Source organism: Salmo salar, chromosome 03 (genome assembly GCF_965601325.2).
Source record: "Salmo salar chromosome 03, fSalSal1, whole genome shotgun sequence".
In the NCBI taxonomy this organism is placed as follows: Eukaryota; Metazoa; Chordata; class Actinopteri; order Salmoniformes; family Salmonidae; genus Salmo; species Salmo salar.
In genome coordinates, this window is record NC_138293.1 from 4,837,501 (window position 1) to 4,852,213 (window position 14,713).

The following is a 14,713-nucleotide window of genomic DNA, read 5'->3' on the forward strand; positions in this document are numbered from 1 at the left end:
ATATAGTATAGTGTAGTATAGGATAGTGCTGTATAGTATATCCTATTGTATAGTGTTGTATAGTGTAGTATAGACTATAGTATAGTGTAGTATAAACTATAGTGCAGCACATTATAGTATAGTGCAGTATAGAGTGTAGTATAGTGTGGTGCGGTAAAGTATAGTGTAGTATAGACTATTGTCATGTAGTACAGATTATAGCGTTGTGTTGTGTAGCATAGACTATAGTATAGTGTAGTATAGACTGTAGTATAGTGCTGTGAAGTATGGTGCAGTATAGTGTAGCATAGACTATAGTATAGTGTAGTATAGACTGTAGTATAGTGTTGTGAAGTATGGTGCAGTATAGTGTAGCATAGACTATAGTATAGTGTAGTTTGGTGTTGTGCAGTATAGTATAGTGTGGTATAGACTTTTGGGTAGGGTGCAGTAAAGTGCAGTGCGTAGTAGAGTGTAGTGCAGTAGAGTGTAGTATAGTAGAGTGTAGTGCAGTATAGTGTAGTATAGTAGAGTGTAGTGCAGTAGAGTGTAGTGCAGTAGAGTGTAGTATATTAGAGTGTAGTGCAGTAGTGTAGTGCAGTAGAGTGTAGTATAGTAGAGTGTAGTGCAGTATAGTGTAGTATAGTAGAGTGTAGTGCAGTAGTGTAGTGCAGTAGAGTGTAGTGCAGTAGAGTGGTGTATAGTAGAGTCTAGCACAGTGCAGTATATTGTAGTATAGTAGAGTGTAGTGGTGTATAGTGTAGTATAGTAGAATGTAGTGGTGTAGAGTAGAGTGTAGTGCAGTATATTGTAGTGCAGCAGAGTGTAGTGCAGTATAGTGTAGTATAGTAGAGTGTAGTGCAGTATAGTGTAGTATAGTAAAGTATAGTGTAGTGTAGTAGAGTGTAGTCCCTTAGAGTGTAGTGCTGTATAGTATAGTAGAGTCTATAGTAGAGTCTAGTAGAGTCTAGCACAGTGCAGTATATTGTCGTATAGTGCAGTACCGTGTAGTGTTGTGCAGTATAGTGTACTGCAGTATAGTATAGTATAGCGTAGCATAGTGTAGTATAGTGCAGTATAGTGTAGCGTGGTACAGTATAGTGTATCATAGTGCAGTATAGTGAAGTATAGTGTAGTATAGTGTAGCATAGTGCAGTATAGTGTGGCATTGTGTAGTATAGTGTGGTGTAGTATATCGCAGTGCAGAATGTTGTTGTATAGTGTATTATCGTGTAGTGCGGTGCCGTGTAGTATTGTGTAGTATAGTGCAGTATAGTGTAGTGCAGTAGAGTGTAGTATATCACAGTGCAGTATATTGCTGTGTAGTGCAGCACCATGTAGTGCAGTAGAGTGTAGTGCGGTGCCGTGTAGTATAGTGCAGTATAGTGTAGCATAGTGCAGTATAGTGTAGTGCAGTAGAGTGTAGTACATCACAGTGCAGTATATTGCTGTGTAGTGCAGCACCATGTAGTGCAGTAGAGTGTAGTACGGTAGAGTGTAGTGTCATGCAGTATAGTGTAGTATAGTATAGTATAGTGTAGTAGGGCATAGTGTAGTGTAGCATGGTGTAGTAGAGTGTGGTGTAGTATAGTGTAGTGTAGCATAGTGTAGTAGAGTGTGGTGTAGTATAGTGTAGTGTAGCATAGTGTTGTAGAGTGTGGTGTAGTATAGTGTAGTGTAGCATAGTGTAGTGCAGTAGAGTGTAGTGTCATGCAGTATAGTGTAGCATAGTGTAGTGCAGTAGAGTGTAGTGTCATGTAGCATAGTGTAGCATAGTGTAGTGCAGTAGAGTGTAGTGCAGTAGAGTGTAGTGCAGTAGAGTGTAGTGTCATGTAGCATAGTGTAGCATAGTGTAGTGCAGTAGAGTGTAGTGCAGTAGAGTGTAGTGTAGTGCAGTATAGTGTAGTGTGGTGTAGTGCAGTAGGGCGTAGTATAGCGTAGCAGGGTGTAGTGCAGTAGGGCGTAGTATAGTGTAGTAGGGTGTAGTGTAGTAGAGTGTAGTATAGTGTAGTGTAGTATAGCATAGTGTAGTAGGGCGTAGTGTAGCATAGTATAGCATAGTGTAGCATAGTGTAGTAGAGTGTAGCGTGGTGTAGTATAGTATAGTGTAGCATAGTGTAGTAGGGCGTAGTGTAGCATAGTGTAGCATAGTGTAGTATAGTGTAGCATAGTGTAGTATAGTGCAGTAGAGTGTAGTGCAGTAGGGCATAGTGTAGCATAGTGTCGTATAGTGTAGCATAGTGTAGTATAGTGTAGCATAGTGTAGTATTGTGTAGTGTGGTGTAGGGTAGTGTAGCATAGTGTAGTATAGTGTAGTATAGTAGGGCGTAGTGCAGTACAGTGTAGTATAGTGTGGTGTAGTATAGTGTAGTATAGTGTAGCATAGTGTAGTAGGGTGTAGTGTAGTAGAGTGTAGCATAGTGTAGTGCAGTAGGGCGTAGTGTAGTATAGTGTAGTGTGGTGTAGTATAGTGTAGTATAGTGTAGCATAGTGCAGTATAGTGTGGCATTGTGTAGTATAGTGTGGTGTAGTATATCGCAGTGCAGAATGTTGTTGTATAGTGTATTATCGTGTAGTGCGGTGCCGTGTAGTATTGTGTAGTATAGTGCAGTATAGTGTAGTGCAGTAGAGTGTAGTATATCACAGTGCAGTATATTGCTGTGTAGTGCAGCACCATGTAGTGCAGTAGAGTGTAGTGCGGTGCCGTGTAGAATAGTGCAGTATATTGCTGTGTAGTGCAGCACCATGTAGTGCAGTAGAGTGTAGTACGGTAGAGTGTAGTGTCATGCAGTATAGTGTAGTGTAGCATAGTGTAGTAGAGTGTGGTGTAGTATAGTGTAGTGTAGCATAGTGTTGTAGAGTGTGGTGTAGTATAGTGTAGTGTAGCATAGTGTCGTGCAGCATAGTGTAGTGCAGTAGAGTGTAGTGTCATGCAGTATAGTGTAGCATGGTGTAGTGCAGTAGAGTGTAGTGTCATGTAGCATAGTGTAGCATAGTGTAGTGCAGTAGAGTGTAGTGCAGTAGAGTGTAGTGCAGTAGAGTGTAGTGTCATGTAGCATAGTGTAGCATAGTGTAGTGCAGTAGAGTGTAGTGCAGTAGAGTGTAGTGTAGTGCAGTATAGTGTAGTGTGGTGTAGTGCAGTAGGGCGTAGTATAGCGTAGCAGGGTGTAGTGCAGTAGGGCGTAGTATAGTGTAGTAGGGTGTAGTGTAGTAGAGTGTAGTATAGTGTAGTGTGGTGTAGTATAGCATAGTGTAGTAGGGCGTAGTGTAGCATAGTATAGCATAGTGTAGCATTGTGTAGTAGAGTGTAGTGCGGTGTAGTATAGTATAGTGTAGTAGGGCGTAGTGTAGCATAGTGTAGCATAGTGTAGTATAGTGTAGCATAGTGTAGTATAGTGCAGTAGAGTGTAGTGCAGTAGGGCGTAGTGTAGCATAGTGTAGTATAGTGTAGCATAGTGTAGTATAGTGCAGTAGAGTGTAGTGCAGTAGGGCGTAGTGTAGCATAGTGTAGCATAGTGTAGTATTGTTTAGTGTGGTGTAGGGTAGTGTAGCATAGTGTAGTATAGTGTAGCATAGTGTATCATAGTGTAGTATTGTGTAGTGTGGTGTAGGGTAGTGTAGCATAGTGTAGTATAGTGTAGTATAGTAGGGCTTAGTGTAGCATAGTGTAGTATAGTGTAGTGCAGTAGGGCGTAGTGCAGTACAGTGTAGTGTAGTATAGTGTGGTGTAGTATAGTGTAGCATAGTGTAGTAGGGTGTAGTGTAGTAGAGTGTAGCATAGTGTAGTGCAGTAGGGCGTAGTGTAGTGTGGTGTAGTATAGTGTAGTGTGGTGTAGTATAGTGTTGTGTAGTGCAGTAGGGCGTAGTATAGTGTAGCATAGTGTAGTATAGTGTAGTATAGTGTAGTGTAGCATAGTGTAGTATAGTGTAGTGTGGTGTAGTATAGTGTGGTGTAGTATAGTGTAGTATAGTGTGGTGTAGTGCCCTATAAACACACTGCAACTCACTCCTTATCTGCTTCTTCAGTTCCTTGTTAGGGTCCAGCCAGTTCTGGAGAGAGAGAGAGGCAAATTAGTAACGATATATTAATAAAATCAATGAATGACCATGTATCCAGTTATTAACAGAGCCTGACCCATTACCACTGCCCTGAGAAGGATTCTGTTATCAGTCTGTCAACACCAGGGCCGGTATCCACAAACATCTCAGACTAGGTGTGTTTATCTAGGACAATGTCCTCCACCAAGTTTCAGTATTTATAATAAAAAAATTAAAAATAAAAATGATTTAACCTTTATTTAACTTGGCAAGTCAGTTAAGAATAAATTCTTATTTACAATGACGGCCTACACCGGACAAACCCGGATGACGCTGGGCCATTTGTGCGCCGCCTTATGGGACTCCCAAATCACGGTCGTTTGTGATGCAGCCCGTGGATACGCCTCTAGCACTGAGATGCAGTGCCTTAGACCGATGCTCCACGCGGGAACCCAACATTTATACTAGATCAACACTCCTCCTTTGTAATGCTTAATACATAAAAAGGGCCCTGGTTATAATACTCTTCCTCTACCTTCTGGTTCTCCACGTCACGGTACATGATACCAGACAGACAGGCAGACAGAGAACAGACAGGCAGGGAACAGACAGGCAGAGAACAGACAGGCAGAGAACAGACAGGGAGACAACAGACAGGGAGACAACAGACAGACAGACAGGCAGACAGACAGACAGACAGACAGACAGACAGACAGACAGACAGACAGACAGACAGACAGACAGACAGACAGACAGACAGACAGACAGGGAGACAGACAGGGAGACAACAGACAGACAGACAGGCAGACAGACAGAGAACAGACAGGCAGACAGACAGAGAACAGAGAACAGACAGGCAGACAGAGAACAGACAGAGAGACAACAGACAGACAGGCAGACAACAGACAGGCAGACAACAGACAGGCAGACAACAGACAGGCAGACAACAGACAGAGAACAGACAGGCAGACAAAACAGACAGACATCTTTGACGAGTCTCTTCCTCTACCTTCTGGTTCTCCACGTCTCGGTACGTGATGCCAAAGTAGTCCGTCTCCAGCAGGTTCAGATGGTCACACACCTTGGCAAACAGCAGCTGGCCTCTGGCTCGTTTCTGGTGAGACACACACAGAGCAGTTATTGAACAGGGGTCAGAGTTCAACACTACTGGAGAGAACAATACAGGGAGGCTGTGGCTGACTTCATGTTCCATTGTCCACAGTGCACACTAATGTCAGGGTTGGGCTCTGAACCCGGGTCCCCCACGGGAGAAAAACAACGTCATCCATTAAACCACGGTGATATTCCCCCAGGGCAACCTCATCACGAGATCATGAGGAAATTCCCCCAGGGCAACCTCATCACGAGATCATGAGCCAGACTCATGTCTGGTACACTAGCATATAACTAGGAATGTATGCCCAATACAGCGAGGTCACACCAGATCTAACGCAGTATTCGACGTTCGTCCAGGTCCCCAGGACGTCGGGGGGGGGGGGGGGGGGGCGGGGGGGTGACTTCAATACCGGCCACAAGGGGCAACGGTGATCACTCTTAGCATAGTCTTGCGGCTTGCTAGGGAACTGCGGACGGGCGTAAAGGAGCGAACTCCAGCTCCGAGGATCGCAGGTTCAATCCCAGTGCTAGGCTGGCACTTAATTTATTTTTATTTACCATAAACCTTTTGGAATGAATGCCTATACTTATATTACTGCAGTGGGGTAAATCACAGTCAAGAGTGTTTCTTGACAGTCTTAAACAAAATCTACTTTGAAACAAGAGTCTACACCTGTACCACGTCAGATATACAGTAGAAATGTATTATATTTTGAGTTTGCATCTGAATATTACACTTAATATACATCACAGAAGACTGAAATATAACTAAACCGTTTGACAAAGAAACATCGGATTTTCTGTGTGTTAAAAAAATTTAATAAAAACGTTTATCAATTATGAAAAATATGAATAACATTCCCCGCATGAAGCCACTAGTGTGGTTCGGTCATTCAACTGCAGCAAAGGACTACCTGTCAAAACTTGACGTTTACGGACAAGCGTTGAATACCGAAGTCAGACCATGAGATCTGGTTGTCTCTAGTTGATCTTACTTGAAAAATAAAAACGTGATTTGTGGTTAAAAAGGGAGTTTTGACACTGATGACTTGAAAATAAAAGGAGAGCAGCACACTAGGAGCTCAGATGCAAAAATGTTCATATCCAACGTTTCGACAGACAAGCTGTCTTCATCAGGGTACCATCACAAACACTGACAGATGACTCATTTATATAGTGTCAGAAGACACACAGGGTGCCTGTAATCATAGCCAAGTGTAGCCTAATATCATTAGTTAATTCTCAAATATTAAAATGGCATACAAAGAACAGCATACAAAAAAAAAAAAATAATGGATAGCATACGATCATAGATTCATTTTAGACGACACAAGCTTACAAACAATTACAATAGCAAAATCACAATAATCACAAGAATGGCTTCAGATCAAAGTCTATGTTGAGACCGAAGGGAGCGAGGGTCTTTAAGTTAAAGATCCAGGCAGCCTCTCGTTTTAACAATCAATTATCAAGGTCACCCCCTCTCCTAGGGAGGGTGAGGTGTTCGATGCCGATATAACGTAGAGACGAGGTTCTCCTCTCCTAGGGAGGGTGACGTGTTCGATGCCGATATAACGTAGAGACGAGGTTCTCCTCTCCTAGGGAGGGTGAGGTGTTCGATGCCGATATAACGTAGAGACGAGGTTCTCCTCTCCTAGGGAGGGTGACGTGTTCGATGCTGATATAACGTAGAGACGAAATCGAGTGGTTTGCTTCCAAAAAGTGGGCCCCAACTGGGTAAGTCGAGTATTACCACCTAATGGCGCTACGATGCTCTGAGATTCATACTTTTAATTCACCCTTTGTTTTACCCACATCATTTTTACCACAAGGACAAGTTCTAAGATAAATAACTGCCTTGGAGTTGCACATGATAACACCTTTGATTGGGATCTGTTTCCCTGTTTGTGGGTGTTTGAAGGATCTACATTTATAAGGGCCATTGCATTGAGCTCAGCCATTACACTTACAGTTTCCATCCAGTAGGGGGCGCAAATAGAAGTTGTGTTCAGGAATATCTTGGGGTGGTAAATCAGAGTTGACCGATTGATCTCTGAGATTTCTGCCCCGTGAGAATACGACCAAGGGAAGGTCTGAAAACACATTACCGACACTATCATCGGATCTTAGAATGGGCCGATGTTTGTGAACGATTCCCTTCATTGACAATGACTATGTGTTCTTCAGCGAACAACAGTACAGCGCAGCTAACAGGGATGAACAGACTGTGGTTAATTGACCAAAGAGCAGAGGGGAAAGATTATGTAGACAGCCTGTCACTGACTTCCTCCCTGCTGTTCTGACATCCATCCCCCTCTGTCATCTCTCTTCTGCTGTTCTGACATCTCCTCCTCTCTCTCTGTGTTATCTACCTCCTCCTCCTCCTCCTCCTCTCTGTGTGTCATCTACCTCCTCCCCCTCTCTCTCTCTGTGTGTTATCTACCTCCTCCTCCTCCTCCTCCTCTCTCTGTGTGTTATCTACCTCTTCCTCCTCCTCTCTCTCTGTGTGTGTTATCTACCTCCTCCACCTCCTCCTCCTCTCTCTGTGTGTTATCTACCTCCTCCACCTCCTCTCTCTGTGTGTTATCTACCTCCTCCTCCTCTCTCTGTGTGTGTTATCTACCTCCTCCTCTCTCTCTGTGTGTTATCTACCTCCTCCTCCTCCTCTCTGTGTGTTATCTACCTCCTCCTCCTCCTCTCTGTGTGTTATCTACCTCCTCCTCTCTCTCTGTGTGTTATCTACCTCCTCCTACTCCTCTCTCTGTGTGTTATCTACCTCCTCCTCCTCCTCTCTCTGTGTGTTATCTACCTCCTCCTCCTCCTCTCTCTGTGTGTTATCTACCTCCTCCTCCTCCTCTCTCTGTGTGTTATCTACCTCCTCCTCCTCCTCTCTCTGTGTGTGTAATGTACCTCCTCCTCCTCCTCCTCCTCTCTGTGTGTTATGTACCTCCTCCTCCTCTCTGTGTGTTATCTACCTCCTCCTCTCTCTCTGTGTGTTATCGACCTCCTCCTCCTCCTCTCTCTGTGTGTTATCTACCTCCTCCTCCTCCTCCTCCTCTCTCTGTGTGTGTTATCTACCTCCTCCTCCTCTCTCTGTGTGTGTTATGTACCTCCTCCTCTCTGTGTGTTATGTACCTCCTCCTCCTCTCTGTGTGTTATCTACCTCCTCCTCTCTCTGTGTGTGTTATCTACCTCCTCCTCTCTGTGTGTTATCTACCTCCTCCTCCTCCTCTCTGTGTGTTATCTACCTCCTCCTCCTCCTCTCTGTGTGTTATCTACCTCCTCCTCCTCTCTCTCTGTGCGTTATCTACCTCCTCCTCCTCCTCCTCCTCCTCTCTCTCTCTCTGTGCGTTATCTACCTCCTCCTCCTCCTCTCTCTCTGTGTGTTATCTACCTCCTCCTCCTCCTCCTCCTCTCTCTGTGTGTTATCTACCTCCTCCTCCTCCTCTCTGTGTGTTATCTACCTCCACCTCCTCTCTCTGTGTGTTATCTACCTCCTCTCTCTGTGTGTTATCTACCTCCCCCTCTCTGTGTGTTATCTACCTCCTCCTCCTCCTCCTCTCTCTCTGTGTGTTATCTACCTCCTCCTCCTCCTCCTCTCTCTGTGTGTGTTATCTACCTCCTCCTCCTCTCTGTGTGTTATCTACCTCCTCCTCCTCCTCCTCTCTCTGTGTGTTATCTACCTCCTCCTCCTCCTCCTCTCTCTGTGTGTGTGTTATCTACCTCCTCCTCCTCCTCCTCCTCCCCTCTCTGTGTGTGTTATCTACCTCCTCCTTCTCTCTCTGTGTGTTATCTACCTCCTCCTCCTCCTCCTCTCTCTCTCTCTGTGCGTTATCTACCTCCTCCTCCTCCTCCTCTCTCTCTGTGTGTGTTATCTACCTCCTCCTCCTCCTCCTCCTCTCTCTGTGTGTTATCTACCTCCTCCTCTCTGTGTGTTATCTACCTCCACCTCCTCTCTCTGTGTGTTATCTACCTCCTCCTCTCTGTGTGTTATCTACCTCCTCTCTCTCTGTGTGTGTTATCTACCTCCTCCTCCTCCTCTCTCTGTGTGTGTTATCTACCTCCTCCTCCTCCTCTCTCTCTCTCTGTGCGTTATCTACCTCCTCCTCCTCCTCCTCCTCTCTCTCTGTGTGTGTTATCTACCTCCTCCTCCTCCTCCTCCTCCTCCTCTCTCTGTGTGTTATCTACCTCCTCCTCTCTGTGTGTTATCTACCTCCACCTCCTCTCTCTGTGTGTTATCTACCTCCTCTCTCTGTGTGTTATCTACCTCCGCCTCCTCTCTCTCTCTGTGTGTTATCTACCTCCTCCTCCTCCTCCTCTCTCTGTGTGTGTTATCTACCTCCTCCTCCTCTCTGTGTGTTATCTACCTCCTCCTCCTCCTCCTCTCTCTGTGTGTTATCTACCTCCTCCTCCTCCTCCTCTCTCTGTGTGTGTGTTATCTACCTCCTCCTCCTCTCTCTCTCTCTGTGCGTGTGTTATCTACCTCCTCCTCCTCTCTCTCTCTCTGTGCGTTATCTACCTCCTCCTCCTCCTCCTCTCTCTCTGTGCGTTATCTACCTCCTCCTCCTCCTCCTCTCTCTGTGTGTTATCTACCTCCTCCTCCTCTCTCTGTGTGTGTGTTATCTACCTCCTCCTCCTCCTCCTCTCTCTGTGTGTGTGTTATCTACCTCCTCCTCCTCCTCCTCTCTCTCTCTCTGTACGTTATCTACCTCCTCCTCCTCCTCCTCCTCTCTCTCTGTGCGTTATCTACCTCCTCCTCCTCCTCCTCTCTCTGTGTGTTATCTACCTCCTCTCTCTGTGTGTGTTATCTACCTCCTCCTCCTCCTCTCTCTGTGTGTGTTATCTACCTCCTCCTCCTCTCTCTGTGTGTTATCTACCTCCTCCTCCTCTCTCTGTGTGTTATCTACCTCCTCCTCCTCTCTCTGTGTGTTATCTACCTCCTCCTCCTCCTCTCTCTGTGTGTTATCTACCTCCTCCTCCTCCTCCTCTCTCTCTGTGTTATCTACCTCCTCCTCCTCTCTCTGTGTGTGTGTGTTATCTACCTCCTCCTCCTCCTCCTCCTCTCTCTGTGTGTGTGTGTTATCTACCTCCTCCTCCTCCTCCTCTCTCTGTGTGTTATCTACCTCCTCCTCCTCTCTCTCTGTGTTATCTACCTCCTCCTCCTCTCTCTGTGTGTTATCTACCTCCTCCTCCTCTCTCTGTGTGTTATCTACCTCCTCCTCCTCTCTCTGTGTGTTATCTACCTCCTCCTCCTCTCTCTGTGTGTTATCTACCTCCTCCTCCTCTCTCTGTGTGTTATCTACCTCCTCCTCTCTCTCTGTGTGTCATCTACCTCCTCCTCCTCTCTCTGTGTGTCATCTACCTCCTCCTCCTCTCTCTGTGTGTCATCTACCTCCTCCTCCTCTCTCTGTGTGTCATCTACCTCCTCCTCTCTGTGTGTTATCTACCTCCTCCTTTTCTCTGTGTGTTATCTACCTCCTCCTTTTCTCTGTGTGTTATCTACCTCCTCCTCCTCTCTGTGTGTCATCTACCTCCTCCTCCTCCTCTCTGTGTGTCATCTACCTCCTCCTCCTCCTCCTCTCTGTGTGTCATCTACCTCCTCCTCCTCCTCTTCTCTGTGTGTTATCTACCTCCTCCTCCTCCTCTCTCTCTGTGTGTCATCTACCTCCTCCTCCTCCTCTCTCTCTGTGTGTTATCTACCTCCTCCTCTCTCTCTGTGTGTTATCTACCTCCTCCTCTCTCTCTGTGTGTTATCTACCTCCTCCTCTCTCTCTGTGTGTTATCTACCTCCTCCTCTCTCTCTGTGTGTTATCTACCTCCTCCTCTCTCTCTGTGTGTTATCTACCTCCTCCTCTCTCTCTGTGTGTTATCTACCTCCTCCTCTCTCTCTGTGTGTTATCTACCTCCTCCTCTCTCTCTGTGTGTTATCTACCTCCTCCTCTCTCTCTGTGTGTTATCTACCTCCTCCTCTCTCTCTGTGTGTTATCTACCTCCTCCTCTCTCTCTGTGTGTTATCTACCTCCTCCTCTCTCTCTGTGTGTTATCTACCTCCTCCTCTCTCTCTGTGTGTTATCTACCTCCTCCTCTCTCTCTGTGTGTTATCTACCTCCTCCTCTCTCTCTGTGTGTTATCTACCTCCTCCTCCTCCTTCACAGCAGGCTGTAGCTAAGCAGTCTGGCTAGCTTCCAGTCAAACTCCCTCCGAGTCCCTGGGGATATATTTAGGTTGCTGTTACCACCTCCCTGCCCCCTCCCCCCTCCACTCCCACAGAGCACTGGCACCCTGAGGTTACCAGTTCCATCTGAGAGGCTTGTGTGTGATTCTCAAGCCTATTAAAAGATGCTTCGACAGACACTTCAAAACCAGCAGGAACAACATCTCCAGCAGTTAACACAGAGCGATGTCCCACCAGCACAACATCAACCCAGCACAATCAGACAGTCACACCAGCACAGTCACACCAGCACAGCTCCACTGGTGACACTACATTGAGGATGGTGTTATTTTTCAAGACAAATATGAACCGTCCGGTACCTGATTCTGCCCTATGAACCATCCGGTACCTGATTCTGCCCTATGAACCGTCCGGTACCTGATTCTGCCCTATGAACCGTCCAGTACCTGATTCTGCCCTATGAACCGTCCGGTACCTGATTCTGCCCTATGAACCGTCCGGTACCTGATTCTGCCCTATGAACCGTCCGGTACGTACCTGATTCTGCCCTATGAACCGTCCGGTACCTGATTCTGCCCTATGAACCGTCCGGTACCTGATTCTGCCCTATGAACCGTCCGGTACGTACCTGATTCTGCCCTATGAACCGTCCGGTACCTGATTCTGCCCTATGAACCGTCCGGTACCTGATTCTGCCCTATGAACCGTCCGGTACCTGATTCTGCCCTATGAACCGTCCGGTACCTGATTCTGCCCTATGAACCGTCCGGTACGTACCTGATTCTGCCCTATGAACCGTCCGGTACGTACCTGATTCTGCCCTATGAACCGTCCGGTACGTACCTGATTCTGCCCTATGAACCGTCCGGTACGTACCTGATTCTGCCCTATGAACCGTCCGGTACATGATTCTGCACTCATGTATTATAACTGTACTTAGGCCCTGCATCAAACTGACCCCCCCCCCCCGTAGTAACTATGGCTGTTCTTAAAGGTTCTACGAAAACCAGAGTTTATTAATAATGAGATTAGAGCTCATATTAAAAGAAAACAGCCACTAAGCTAAGGTGGAGGCGTTAATAAAATAGAGATCAACCGTTATATATATATATATATAACACTTAACTACACCAACCCCTCGATGACTCTTCTTAATAACAACAAGACCAAAACAGCAGCATGTTTCAGGCCTTAGTCGTAGGGTAAACTAGATTTTCTTTTTAAAGGTCGAGCTACAAGGCAAACGAATGATTCTTCCCTCAGACTTGAAGGAAGATCGCAGTGAATACATTTTTCCCACAGGGGGTGAGTGAGAGAGAGAGAGAGAGAGAGTGAGAGAGAGAGAGAGAGAGAGAGAGTGTGAGACAGAGAGAGTGAGTGAGAGAGAGGGAGAGAGTGAGTGAGAGAGGGAGAGAGTGAGTGAGACAGAGGGAGAGAGTGAGTGAGACAGAGGGAGAGAGTGAGTGAGACAGAGGGAGAGAGTGAGTGAGACAGAGGGAGAGAGTGAGTGAGACAGAGGGAGAGAGTGAGTGAGACAGAGGGAGAGAGTGAGTGAGACAGAGGGAGAGAGTGAGTGAGACAGAGAGAGAGAGTGAGACAGAGAGAGTGAGTGAGACAGAGAGAGTGAGTGAGACAGAAAGAGAGAGTGAGAGAAAGAGTGAGTGAGACAGAGAGAGTGAGTGAGACAGAGAGAGTGAGTGAGACAGAGAGAGTGAGTGAGACAGAGAGAGTGAGTGAGACAGAGAGAGAGAGTGAGACAGAGAGAGAGAGTGAGACAGAAAGAGAGAGTGAGACAGAGAGAGTGAGTGAGTGAGACAGAAAGAGAGAGTGAGTGAGACAGAAAGAGAGAGTGAGACAGAGGGAGGGAGAGAGAGTGAGAAAGAGAGAGAGAGAGAAAGAGAGACAGAGACAGAGAAAGAGAGAGAGACAGCGAGACAGAGAATCTGTCAGTACTCAACTTGTCTTCTTCCTACAGTAAGGGGAATGAGATAAAACAGACTCACTACAATGAACTCAGTATCTTCCTTTAACCTCAATGTTCTCAATGTGTAATATGCTGCTAGCTTTAACCAGCCTGTAACCAGCTAGCCTGTGTAATATGCTGCTGGCTTTAACCAGCCTGTAACCAGCTAGCCTGTGTAATATGCTGCTAGCTTTAACCAGCCTGTAACCAGCTAGCCTGTGTAATATGCTGCTGGCTTTAACCAGCCAGCCTGTGTAATATGCTGCTAGCTTTAACCAGCCTGTAACCAGCCTGTAACCAGCTAGCCTGTGTAATATGCTGCTGGCTTTAACCAGCCTGTAACCAGCTAGCCTGTGTCTGTGTAATATGCTACTAGCTTTAACCAGCCTGTAACCAGCTAGCCTGTGTAATATGCTGCTGGCTTTAACCAGCCTGTAACCAGCTAGCCTGTGTAATATGCTGCTGGCTTTGACCAGCCTGTAACCAGCTAGCCTGTGTAATATACTGCTAGCTTTAACCAGCTAGCCTGTGTAATATGCTGCTAGCTTTAACCAGCCTGTAACCAGCTAGCCTGTGTAATATACTGCTGGCTTTAACCAGCTAGCCTGTGTAATATGCTGCTGGCTTTAACCAGCTAGCCTGTGTAATATGCTGCTAGCTTTAACCAGCCTGTAACCAGCTAGCCTGTGTAATATGCTGCTAGCTTTAACCAGCCTGCAACCAGCTAGCCTGTGTCTGTGTAATATGCTGCTAGCTTTAACCAGCTAGCCTGTGTAATATGCTGCTAGCTTTAACCAGCCTGTAACCAGCTAGCCTGTGTCTGTGTAATATGCTGCTAGCTTTAACCAGCCTGTAACCAGCTAGCCTGTGTAATATGCTGCTGGCTTTAACCAGCCTGTAACCAGCTAGCCTGTCTCTGTGTAATATGCTGCTAGCTTTAACCAGCTAGCCTGTGTAATATGCTGCTAGCTTTAACCAGCCTGTAACCAGCTAGCCTGTCTGTGTAATATGCTGCTAGCTTTAACCAGCTAGCCTGTGTAATATGCTGCTAGCTTTAACCAGCCTGTAACCAGCTAGCCTGTGTCTGTGTAATATGCTGCTAGCTTTAACCAGCCTGTAACCAGCTAGCCTGTGTAATATGCTGCTGGCTTTAACCAGCCTGTAACCAGCTAGCCTGTGTAATATGCTGCTGGCTTTAACCAGCCTGTAACCAGCTAGCCTGTGTAATATGCTGCTAGCTTTAACCAGCCTGTAACCAGCTAGCCTGTGTAATATGCTGCTGGCTTTAACCAGCCTGTAACCAGCTAGCCTGTGTAATATGCTGCTAGCTTTAACCAGCCTGTAACCAGCTAGCCTGTGTCATATGCTGCTGGCTTTAACCAGCCTGTAACCAGCTAGCCTGTGTAATATGCTGCTAGCTTTAACCAGCCTGTAACCAGCTA

The 14,713-nt window shown here is 46.3% G+C and overlaps 1 protein-coding gene across 16 annotated transcripts in view; it reads right to left on the reverse strand.

Annotated features, from left to right (window-relative positions):
- Positions 1 to 14,713, reverse strand: part of LOC106596732 (band 4.1-like protein 3) — a 91,607-nt gene that overhangs the window by 58,130 nt on the left and 18,764 nt on the right. For 15 of the 16 annotated variants that reach the window (XM_082973207.1, XM_082973204.1, XM_082973209.1 and 12 more), the window contains exons 4-5: positions 5,027 to 5,131; positions 3,987 to 4,029 (exon numbers count right to left, since the gene is read on the reverse strand). In XM_082973207.1, coding sequence (XP_082829333.1) covers positions 3,987 to 4,029; positions 5,027 to 5,131 — 148 coding nt within the window. Of the gene's footprint in view, positions 1 to 3,986; positions 4,030 to 4,552; positions 4,599 to 5,026; positions 5,132 to 14,713 lie in introns of those variants that run through there. The other variant, XM_082973211.1, reaches the window with a different exon arrangement.